This window comes from Triticum dicoccoides, chromosome 4B (assembly GCF_002162155.2).
Source record: "Triticum dicoccoides isolate Atlit2015 ecotype Zavitan chromosome 4B, WEW_v2.0, whole genome shotgun sequence".
Lineage (NCBI taxonomy): Eukaryota > Viridiplantae > Streptophyta > Magnoliopsida > Poales > Poaceae > Triticum > Triticum dicoccoides.
The window spans coordinates 6,597,539-6,609,503 of NC_041387.1; the positions used below are offsets into that span (position 1 = coordinate 6,597,539).

General features: G+C 46.0%; 2 protein-coding genes across 2 annotated transcripts; both read left to right on the top strand.

Moving 5' to 3' along the window:
• Positions 1–381: 381 nt before the first annotated feature.
• On the top strand, positions 382–3,477 carry LOC119293169 (histidine-containing phosphotransfer protein 2-like). The gene is made up of 6 exons (XM_037571723.1): positions 382–555; positions 655–770; positions 851–919; positions 2,257–2,328; positions 2,705–2,777; positions 3,212–3,477. The coding sequence occupies exons 1-6, from the start codon at positions 496–498 to the stop codon at positions 3,248–3,250; spliced, it is 429 nt and encodes a 142-aa protein (XP_037427620.1). The 5' UTR covers positions 382–495; the 3' UTR covers positions 3,251–3,477.
• A 3,068-nt stretch (positions 3,478–6,545) lies between these two features.
• LOC119293170 (histidine-containing phosphotransfer protein 2-like) lies at positions 6,546–9,252 on the top strand. Its single transcript, XM_037571724.1, has 6 exons — positions 6,546–6,651; positions 6,747–6,862; positions 6,942–7,010; positions 7,969–8,040; positions 8,385–8,457; positions 8,893–9,252. Exons 1-6 carry the CDS (start codon positions 6,592–6,594, stop codon positions 8,926–8,928), a joined length of 426 nt encoding a protein of 141 aa, XP_037427621.1. The 5' UTR covers positions 6,546–6,591; the 3' UTR covers positions 8,929–9,252.
• The last annotated feature ends 2,713 nt before the right edge of the window (positions 9,253–11,965 follow it).

Sequence of the window (11,965 nt, forward strand, 5' to 3'; positions counted from 1 at the left end):
CGGTGAATCGAGTTGAAAGTGTAAGTCGCCAAAAAGTGGCAGAATGCTATTCAAACCAATTCACTTGAGTGAGACAGAGGAGTGTGGATGGTCTTCTATTCGTCCCTATAAACAATGTGAAGGTGCAATAAAAAGCTTTGAAGTTTACCTAAAAAAACAAAACAAAAAGACTAAAGTTTTCTTTTGAAAGGAAAAGAGACTAAAGTTGAAACAGACGCTACTTCCATGAACACGTGGACACACAATCGGTGGTTCCATGCATGCATGCATCACACGCAGTACGCACGCGGGCCGTTTCCAAGCTAACTAATGGCGCCCGGCCGACGACGGAGTACAGCTAGTACAGCACTCGCTGCCAAACGCCTACGTGAGAGACCTTCGTGAGCCCAGCTATACAACCTCCTCTCCGCCTCCCGTCCTCGTGCACTCCGCAGCCGAATTCCCCCGTCTCTACTGCTCAGTCCTCCGGACCGCCAGACCTCTCCTCGCCTTGCCATGGCAGCCGCAGCACTGAGGGCACAGCTGAACACCCATATCGCCGGCATGTACACCGAGGTGAGGCCCTTCCCTTCCCCTCCCTTCTAGTCGTGTGGTCGTTGATTTTGGCCTGACTTGGCATTTCACTTTGCCTTGGCATGGTCGATGTCCATCCAGGGTGTGGTGGACGAGGACACGTTCAAGGTGTTGCGCGAGGAGGGCACCGCCGCCGAGGTCTCCCGCCTCTTCATCAATGACGCCCACGAGATCATCGACGACATCGACACCCTGATGTCCGTACCGCCACCCTCTATCTCTCCCTCTACTCTCGGTCTCTGGTACTGACTCAACTTGTCTGCTCTGGAAATCGCAGGGAGCAGCCCGAAGTGGACTTTGACGAGGTGGAAGCTCTGACGCAGCAGCTCATGTGGTGCACCTCTAGGTGATGACCATCATAAACCGTTTCTCTGTCTTCCACCCGCTTATTTTTAACTCTATGTTTGTTTGCCTGCTGCGTCGATGTCGTGCGATTCAGATCTGTTTATTGTACAGGGCAAAGGATACTTATATGTCGGTTGCGCTATCCCATAGGCGTAATTAGAAGAGTCGAGTTTAGTTGCCTTCAGTGTAACGGAGTTACGGTATCCCGATGAATATCAATGTTATGATGAGGATAAACTGTTGTAGTTTCTCGAATATTCCTGGTATTAATGATCTGCTATTATGTGTATCAATAATGGTGGTTCTTCTGGTATTAATGATCTGCTATTCTGTGTATCACTAATGGTGTTTTTTCTAGTTTGTCCATGGTATCGATGTCGTGCGATTTAGATCTGTTTATTATACTGGGCAAATGATTCTATTTGTCACAAAAAAGAATGTCGCTTGCACTGTCCTGTAGCCATAATTTGAAGAATCGAGTTTAGTCGTGTTTCCTGTAACCGAGTTACCGGTATCCCAGTTAACGTCAGCAGCATGATGAGTATAAAGTTGTCGTTTTTGTGAACATTTTGGGTATCAATGATATCCTGCTATGCGTATCACTAACGGTGGTTTTTCTTGTTTGTCCACGACATCGATGTTGTTTTTATTCGGGTGTGTCGGCATAGGGTGTGTACCTCATGGGGCATGACCGCATAAGGTTCGTGTTGTTTGCGGCCGCCGTTGTATTAGCCATACATAGAAGAGCTGAGTTAGTTATATATCAAATGTAATGGAATTGTTGGTACTCTTGCCAATGGCAATGGTATAGCTTGGTGAGGGCAACTTTTATCATTTTCCGAATGTTTCTTCTACTATTGAATCTTCTGTTTAGGCAATGTCATTATTCTAGGTCGACAATGAACAAAGTATGGCTGGTATTAATGATCTACAATTCTATATAACGCTAATGGCCATTTTTTCGATTTTTTAACCTGAATGTTGTTGTTTCTATTCAGATGTGTCAGACGGCGGGTGTGTACGTCATGGGCATTATTTGGCTGTCGTATAGCCAAAATTAGAAGACGTGAATTTATTTTTGTTTTCTGTAGCAGAATTTTAGGTATTCATGACAATGCTATGGTCCGGCAAGAAAGACATTGTCATTTTGTAAATATTTCTGGTACTACTGATCTGCTATTTTACGTAACACCAATGGTGATTTTTCTGGTTCATCAAATAATTTGTTGAGTTGACAATCCTGATACGAAATGGCTCCATGAAAATTGTATTGAGTTGACGTCTCAGTTTATAATAAGTTCCAAATTTCCTGATCTGCATTTTTTTTGCATGTTTCAGTGTTGGTGCAGAGCAAGTGAACCTCGCCTGCATGCACTTCGGCAATTTCTATTCCATAAAATATAAAGAAGGGTCAGAACTCAATAGCTTATTACATATGTTACACAATAATTATTGGCAGCATTAGTTTTCAATCTCTATTTAAACCTGCCAGCTCATGTTGTCTTTTAGGTCATTATTTACAGCTCATACCAATCTAACATTATTAAGACGTAACCATGCTTTGCTTTTTCGCTTTATCTGCATTCACATTGTTGATATTACTCGGTTCATTATCTGAATATTCTAATATTTGATGATTCTTTTGTAATTTATTGGCTCTAGACTTCTGTTTACAGCACAACTAAATTCTTATATGGCTAGAGATTTTTGAAATATAGGGCATTTCATCTCAGTTCTGTTAACCTCTTCAGAATTTGACCGTGTGGTATTTTTTGCATTATTTCAGGTGCCTCGTGTCCTTGGCTCTTGTTAGGAATGCGTTCTTTATTGCGCGACATGAGTTGGAGGTCATGATCGAGGTAGCACCTTATGTGCCTAATGTTGGATTTGATACCAACTTCTCACTAGTTTCATAACCCACAGATTTATCATATTAAGATAGAGAAAAGGGAACAATCTTAAATCGTTAATCTTATTTTTTTGACGTTTGGTTTTGGAGCACTTAGTTGGAGGTACTGGAAAGTCTGATTTTGCCGTTGAATGATTATCCTGCAATTTTGTCATCACATTTGGTAGATGTACATGGTAGCTCTAAAAAAGTGGCAGAACTTCTTGTTTCCCAGCTTAAATAAAGCTTCGCCAAATGCCAAAATAAGAAACTATCCAACTTGTAGCATGGCTGATTAGTGAAACCATGTGACTTGAGCACCATTATGTGCCATAGACTTATCTTAATCATTTTTCGGAAGGTACTTGTCTTAATAATTGACCTATTATTCATCTTTTGATGCAGCTCGAAGAGCAGATTGCGGCATGTGGTCCTAAGTCCTAAGTACCGGCAAGTGAAGGGGGAGAGCATGGCCCCATGCAATCCTTGCATTGTGGTGTCCATGTGTCTCTGAGGATGTGGCGCTTTTTCGAAGGGGTTCTGGCACTAGGCAGTGTGTGTGTGTGTGTGTGTGTGTGTGTGTGTGTGTGTGTGTGTAAAACTTAAATGGATATTCTCGCATCGGAACTTTGGGCTCATAATCCTGTGAACTAAAATTGTTGTCTTGTGTTGATGTCTGTTTCTCTAGTCCATATTCATTTTTCTAAGAGGAATCAAGTCCATATTCTAGTGTGTCGTGGATGTGTTGCCGCCCCGCCTACAGGCTGTGTGTAAAACCTATACCTGGTTGGTTGGTCCTCTAATGACTATGTTTTGCTGTATGTTGTATTCATTTTTCTTTATAAGCAAGTCCTGTTGTTGGTTGTTGTACCGAGAGTGTAGCAAATCGCCATATTTCGACATGTTAAGCATGTCTTTTCGGTCTGAAATATTAAGCGTGCCCCTCTTATAAGAGTACCGCGGCACCACGAGCAGTAGCCGGAGGAGGGGCAAAACAGAGGGGATAGTCTGCAGGGCCACATCAAGGGACCACAAAGCTGTCGATTCGTGGGGCGGCGTGAAGAGCATCTCTGGCTTAGGTATGTTTGCGTAGGTACAAAAAGTCTGGGCTAATTAAATCGCCAATTATAGCTCCAACGATGATTGATGGAACAACATACTACTCCTAGGCCACAACGTTATTTAGACTACCCTGAATCACGAACAGGGCATTGCGATTGTTGTTACTGCTCCTGGCAGTGGTGGTTCAGACCTGGTTGATCCCGGGGACAGGTTGTTTGATTGGAGTCACATCGGATTATCTCTATCAAGTGCAATAGTAGCAATACCCGGGAATAGCTGCAGTATGTAAAATGCTTGTAGAATTTGGAATCAAAAGGTATCATCATCACTGAGTGGCCTCTGAACATAGTTCAGTTGTTGTTACCCTTTTCACTAAAGTTAAATACATTGTTTTCTGTGAGAACTCAATTTTTGAATTTCTAGATTATCTACCTTTTTGGGCAAGTTGCTGTTAAACATAAAATTTTGGCCAGGTAGAGATCATTTTCATGATATATGAGTTTTCACTCTGTCTTCCTACTCATTGGTGTAACGTGTCATCGGAGACCTTATTTAGGGAAGCATAAAACAATTGTTCTTCTTTTTCTGTAGTATTGCATCTCATCGTAGCATTTATTCCTCTGTAAATAAATATAAGATGTTATATTTGTTTACAGTGGGAGTAGAATATTTTTTTTTACAATAATCTTCTATCAGCCATATTGCAAGTGTCATGCTTCCATAATTAAAGTTGAATTTTTCATCTTAGTCCGCCTAATTTGCAATGGTTGTTTTACACTTACCACAGGAAAGATGCTTTCTTTTAATCATATTGTCTCTAGCTGGTCCTCATCTCATACCACATCGCAGTTGTCCCTCCTACATTTGTTCATCACACATACTACAATAGCACAACGGTGGCGGGTATAGGCGCAGTGTGTCGATCCGTGGGCACACCGGCTCGAGGATGAGCAGGGGCTTGAGAGTTGGGGCCGGCAGCCCAGCAGTGAACAGGGATGGCGGTGTTTGGAAGTGGGCTGCGGTGGGTAGGGAACAACATGGCCCGTCGCCGTCCGCTTCGTATAGCTCAACATGATGGCCGTTCATCTGAAAACAGGGTTGGGAAGACAAAATTATTTGAGGGCGATTCAGATTAGCATGGATGCTTCTGCGATTTGATTTTTGTAGATGGAATAAATTTTGTATATTTTGTATATACCATTCTTCTATTTGTAGTTTGTAAATAACATGAACCCAGTTCTTAGGAATAAACAAGTTCCACCACAGTGGAGAAAGACAGTTCGCTCACTAATGTGGTGATGTCAAACATTTGAACTGCGTATGGAGGATCTTCCATCGCAAATAGCAAAGTTTTATAGGGACTTACTTTAATCGGTCATGAAAATATCTGCAGTTCTGATCTAGAATTGGCATAACTGAATGTCCAAAACAAGATAAATGGATTGCTTGAAGATTTAATAACAAACACAATGGCGTATCAGTTGCATATGGCCAACAATGGACATCATATTTTTGTTTCGTGGTAATGGATGACATTCAGCTGTATGTTACAATATGGCAATGATACAGGAGACAACGTTCGCCTTCTTGTCTGGGAGCCAACACACCTCGTTCCCATGATGGCAGTGGCGGATCGGCACGAACACGTGTGGTGGGATCATGGCAGAGAGCAGGCGAGGCGACTCCTCGTTAACGATTCATGGGGAAGTACTATGTGAAGGAGAGAGGGCACCATGCCGAAGATGAGGTGGGTGTCATTCCGTTATAAAGGAGAGGGTCTTAGTGATAAATGTCCCAATACAGCGGGAAACTGAGCGAGAAGGGGTGGGTCCTGCAGGAAAAAACGAAGGGTGCACTGTGGGCTGGGATTTTTGCGTTCAGACCGCGTGTGAAGATAACATGGCGGATAGTCTGGACTATCATATTTCTCCTCCACGTATGGGTTGGATTTGGGGGAGGGCGGACTATCACGGTTGAATTTTGGAGAGTCCGCTGAGCGCCTGTTAGATATCCGAATACGCCCGGACGTACGAGAAATAAATAAGCTTCGACCGTAAAGACGGTCTTAATTATTGATTTATGTGCATTCTTACCAATGAAAAAAATAGCGCGCTACAGAAAATAGCATGGCCCCTGAAAATATGCTATTAGCGTGCTATAGCACGCTATAGCGTGCTATTAGCGAGGCATTGTACATTGATTCATTTAGCGATACAATTCTCTATATGCTATAGCGTGCTATTAGCGGCGTTATAGCGCGCTATTTTTTTAAGTGATTCTATCCTTAGCAACGTTTAGGCATTCTACTAGTAAAGGAAGTTTTACAGTGTAAAAGAAGACTAGCAGACTGAGTTGTTCGTTCTGCAGTGTACGGACTGGCCCATTTTGGGAGCGGCGTTGGTGTGCAGAGCCCATACCGCAATCTTGTTTGGATGGCCGTCTCGGGTCGACCAGAAACTGTCGCTCACTTCCGTGCATGAATATTGTTTGGACCCACAACCGCTGGCTCCATGCATGAATGCATGCATCGCATGCACGCGCGCCGTCTCCAGGCTAACTAATGACGCAGTACAGCTAATACAGCACTCGCTGCCAACTCCCTACGTGAGCCATCCCAGCTATACAACCTCCGCTCCTCCTCGCGTCCTCGTTCACTCCGCAGTCGAATACCCCTGTCTCCACCGCCCAGTCCCTCGGACCGCCGGACCTCTCCTCGCCTTGCCATGGCAGCCGCAGCACTGAGGGGCCGGCTCAACGCCCACATCTCCAGAATGTACGCCGAGGTGAGCGCACTCCCCTCCAATCCAGTCGTGTGGTTCTAGCTTTGGGCTTAGCTGGCCGCTGGCTGACTTGGCGTGCGTGGTCGATGTCGATCCAGGGCGTGGTGGAGGAGGAGACCTTCGAGCGGCTGCGGGAGGACGGCACCGCCACCGAGGTCGCCCGCCTCTTCATCAACGACGCCTACGAGATCCTCCATGACATCGACATCCGGATGTCCGCCCTGACGCCCTCTATCTCTCCTTCTACTCTCGTTCTCGGTACTGACTCACCTTGTCTGCTCTTGAATTTGCAGGGAGGAGCCGGAAGTGGACATCGACGAGGTGGAAGCCCTGACGCAGCAGCTCATGGAGTGCGCGTCCAGGTGATCGATGACCAGCATCAACACATTAATTCTCTTCCACCAGCTTATTTTTCACTGTATAATTAATGCGTGTTGGCCCGCGATTCAGATCTATTTGTACTGGGCAATAATGGATCCTATTCGTAAAAGAAAATCGTCGCTTGCACTGTGGTGTAGCCATAGTTAATCAGAAGAATCGAGTTTAGTCAAGTTTCCTGTTACAGAGTATCGGTATCCCGATAAATCTTAATTTTATGGTGATGATAAAGTGTTGTCGTTTTGCGAATATATCTGGTATTAATCATCTTCTACCCTGTGCATCACTAATAGTGGTTTTTCTTGTTTGTCCACGACACCGATGTTGTTTTTATTCAGGTGTGTCGGCACAGGGTGTGCACCTCATGGGGCACGACCGCACGGGGTTCGTGTTGTTTGCGGCGGACGTCGTATAGCCATAGATAGAAGAGTTGAGTTTAATCGTATATCTCATGTACCGGAATTGTTGGTACTCCTGCCGATCGCAATGGTATAGCTTGGCGTGGGGAGCTTTTGTCGCGCAGTGCTATTATTCTAGGTCGACAATGTAAAAAATTGTCGTTTTATAAGCATGGCTGGTATTAATGATCTGCTATTCTACGTATACCCAATGGCCATTTTTTCTGTTTTGTCATTGGAACAATGTTGTTTCAATTCAGGTGTGTCAGCAGCAGGGTGTTGTGTATATATCTCATGGGCGTCATTTGAATGTCGTGTATCCAAAATTAGAAGACCTGACTTTGGTTGTGTTTCATGTAACGGAATTGTCGGTATTCATGACGATGTCATGGTCAGGCAAGATTTTTTTTTCGTTTTGTGTACATGCTGGTAGTACTGCTACTACATATAACGACATGTCCCAAATATGCTTATCTGTATCAACATGCCTCACTGTTTAATAAGTTTCTAATTTTCTGATCAGCGTGTGTTCTGCATGTTTCAGTGTTGGTGCACAGCAAGTGAAACTCGCCTGCATGCATTTCGGCGATTTCTATGCAATAAAATGCAAACAAGGGTCAGAAATCGATTTATTTTTAGATATGTTCCACAATAATTATTTCTTAGCAATATTTTACAATTTCTCAATATAAAGTCACTGTATTCAGCTCATACCAATCTAACATCATATATAAGTAACCTGCTTTGCTTTCTCGCTTCATCTGCAATCATTATCTGAATATGCTATTTTTTTATGATTCTCTTGTAATTTGTTGGCCCTTGTCTTCTGTTTATAACACAACTAAATTTCAATATGGCCAGTGTCTTTCTTAAATTGAGGGTTAGAATTTCAGAACCATTTCAAGTCAGTTCTGTTAACTTCTCTAGAATTTGACTGTGTGATTTTTTGCATTATTTCAGGTGCCTTGTGTCATTGGATCTTGTTAGGAATTTGTACTGTATTGTGCGCAATGATGTGGAGATCATGATGCAGGTAGGACCTTATGTGCCTAATGTTGTATTTTGATACCAACTTCTCTAGTTTCATAATCCATAGATTGGTCATATATAGTTTAAGATTGAGAAAAAGCAACAACCTTAAATACATAATCTTATTCTATCGATGTTTGGTTTTGGAGTACTTTGTTTGAGGTCTCTGAAGTTTCATCTAGCCGTTGAGTGTTTAGGTCGTAATTCTGTCACCACATTTGGTAGATATGTGTGGTAGCTCTTAAAAAGCAGTAGAACTTCTTTGTTTCCCCGCTTAAAATCTTTGGCAAATACCAAATAAGAAACCGACCAGTTTGTAACATGGCTGATTAGTGAAATGATGGGACTTGAGCACCATTAATTGCAATAGACTTGTCACAATCATATTTGGGAAGGTACATATGTTAATCATTGGCCTATTATTCATCTTTTGACGCAGCTGGAGGATATGATCGCGGCCTGTGGTCCTAAGTAATGACAAGTGAAGGGGAAAGATCGTGATCCCATGTGATCCCTTACATTATGGTGCGTATGTGTCTCTGAAGATGTGGCGGTGTTCAAAGGGTGTCTGGCATTAGAGGGCATGAAACCAGACGAGGATTTTCGCGGCGGAACTTTGGTCTCATAGCCCTGTAAACGAAACTTGTTGTCCTTTGTCAATGTTTCTTCGTGAAGTCTATAACTTATGTGTCGTGGATGTGCTGCTGACCTGCCCACGGGCTGTGTGTAAACCCCATCCTGGTTGGTTGGTTGCCAGTGACTTTCTTTTGTTGTATGTTGCGTTGGCTTCTCTCTCTAAGCAAGTCGTGTTGTTGGCTAGTGTACCAAGAGTGCTGCAAATCTCCATACTTGGATATTTTAAGCATCTCTTTTCGGTCTGTAATATTCAGCGCGAATTGTTTATAAGAGTATCGTGGGCGGCAACATGAGGAGGGGCAAAGTAGAGGTGATAGTTTTGCCGGGCTACATGCAGGCATCACGAAGCCGGCAATCCGTGGGTAGGCACAAAACCAGATTCCTGTAGTAAAACTTATATCGATCATAAGTGAAAAAACACAGAAGAACTACAAACTGATTTTTCTTAAACTCTTGTAAAATGAAGTATATAGCGGGCTGTTTCAAAGGACGTGGATTTTTAGAGCATATGCACCCAGGCCCTGCTATCCTAACTCTCCAATATCGCTTTAAGATCCGTGCGACACAACTAAGTTTCTATACGAAATTTTCTCTTTTTTGCTTCTCCCACATAGAACATATCTTGAAGTTGAAACCTATGCAGGATGGCAAAGCTTTCTAACTAGAATCTAGGATAAATCTTTCAGATTTTTTTGTCCGACGTAAATATTAAAAAAATGATTTTTTAATCAAAAAAAACGTATTTTGTATATTTATGTTTGACAAAAAAATCTGTACGATTTATCCTAGATTCTACTCAGAAAGCTTTGTCACGCCGCATAGGTTTGAACTTCAAGATATGTTCTATGTGGGAGAAACAAAAAAGAGAAATGTACTTGCACGAATCTTAAAGCAAAAAATGGAAGGTTAGATAGAGAGGGCCTGGGTGCATATGCTCTAAAATATATTTTCGCTGTTTCAAATAGTCAGCTCTCCACTTCTGGAATTTTTGATTCTACATAAGTACAGTAAAGTATTGTTTAAGAAAAGAAATACTCAGCTGAAGGAAAGACTATGACAGTAGAGACGACTCTACAGACATCAGCTTCCAAATACCACTTGGCATTGGAAGGGAAATAAGGCACTTTTGAAGATCCCTGCAGAACTTTCATAAATGATAACCCTTAGTTACAATTACATTGCAAGCATCACAATAAGAAAACCATGAAGAAAGTACAAAATGTGATTTCGAACACATCTTAGCAACTAACCACTCAGTATGTGCAAAATATATAGGTGTAAGCCAACACCATTTTTTTTCTTCTCTTGGTTAATGGGTATTATCAAAACCAGGTCTAGGTCCGTGACCGGGTGTGAAGCGATCAGCGGCGTGTGTCGGTGGAGATGATGGTTTATGTCGCCGGAACAAGAGAGAAAATCTCCGGTGTTCGTCGCCAGGGGAGTCGACCGTCGCCACAGGTGTTTGTTCGCCTGGTACAATCGTCTCCTCGTACTCTTGTGATCGTTCGTCAATCCTCGGTTCCAACAATTGATAACAAACACGAAAAGGGGTGTGTGTCACCGGAGACGAGAAAGACGGCATTGTGTCGCCGGAGACGAAGAAGAAAGATGGCCTTGATCGCGCGGAGATGAGGCATGCAGCGGTGTTCGCTTCAAGAACGGCGTAGCGGCGGCCATGGTGATGAAAACGACGGGAGCTGCAACAACTCCGAAGACGAAAACGACGGGAGCTGCAACAATTCCAACAACCGCAAGCTGAGATTATGTGGAGATTGTTTGAATAATCTTGTCCACAACCAGAGACCAGAGATGGCATGCTCGGGCGACTCGGGCGTCCTCGTCGCCCCGCGGGGCGATTCGCCCGCCGTGCTTCCCTCGCTGCCGGCCGCCCTCCCGGTCGTGGCCTCCGTCGCCCTCGCCCCCTCATCCCCGCCGGCCCCTTCCCTCCCGTCCCCTGGACCCCCCTCCCCCGGCCGGGTGGTCTGGGCGGACTTGGCGAGGATGCCGGCCGCGCCGCAGGCCGGCCGGTGGACTGTCGTGACCGCGTCCCCCGGCCCTCCCCGGCTCGCCCATCGCCGCCCCGCTCCGCCGGCGGCCTTACTCCCGGGGGTGGGAGTTCGGCTGCCCGGGCGCGAGCTCGGCCTCCCCGCCGGTTGCCGCGCTCCTCGCCGGTGACCGCGGGGAAAGGCGCGGCCTTCGGGGCAGGGGCTGGCCGCCACCGCCGGCGCTCCACCGGCTGGGGTGTGGTCGGCCGGGCGGAACTCGGCCCTGCCCAGGCATCCTGGAGGTGCTCCGGTTGGCCCGCCCTGGCTCGTCTGGCCGCCCCGCCGCCACCGTCGGTCGCCGGCGTCCCTCTGCTCTCCCAGCATGCCCCCTTTCGTCCATTCATTGCATTCTTCGACTCATCCCGATACTGCTGCACTCCTTCCCCCCGCCGCCTCGCCGCTCCTAGCTCGCCGTGCCGACTGTCCGCCGCGCCCGCCTCACCAGAGGCGCCTGGAGGAACCCTAGCCGGTGGAGGGGATCCTGCCCCTGGGCTGGGCCAGGCTCTATCGGGCCCCGGGCGCCTATTGGGCCTGCTTCCCACCCCCCAGGTGGATGGCCCATCTGGGCGGCCTGGGCTGTGTGGGCCGGCCCAGCCTCCTGGCAGCTGCCCCGCGACCTTGGCCCAGTTGCTCCCCGCTCTGGGTGGGATTTGGCTCCTGAGAGGGTTTCCCCTCCAGCCACCATTCCCTCCCGCCCCACCCCCTATCGCCCGCTCCTGCTCCCTCTCCTCCCGTTCCAGCCGCCGCCCGTTCCCCCTCCCCCCTGCAACGGTGTCGCCCCTCCCCATGACCCGCACCTGGGGCGACGGCTCGGGGCGCCCCAAGCGGCCC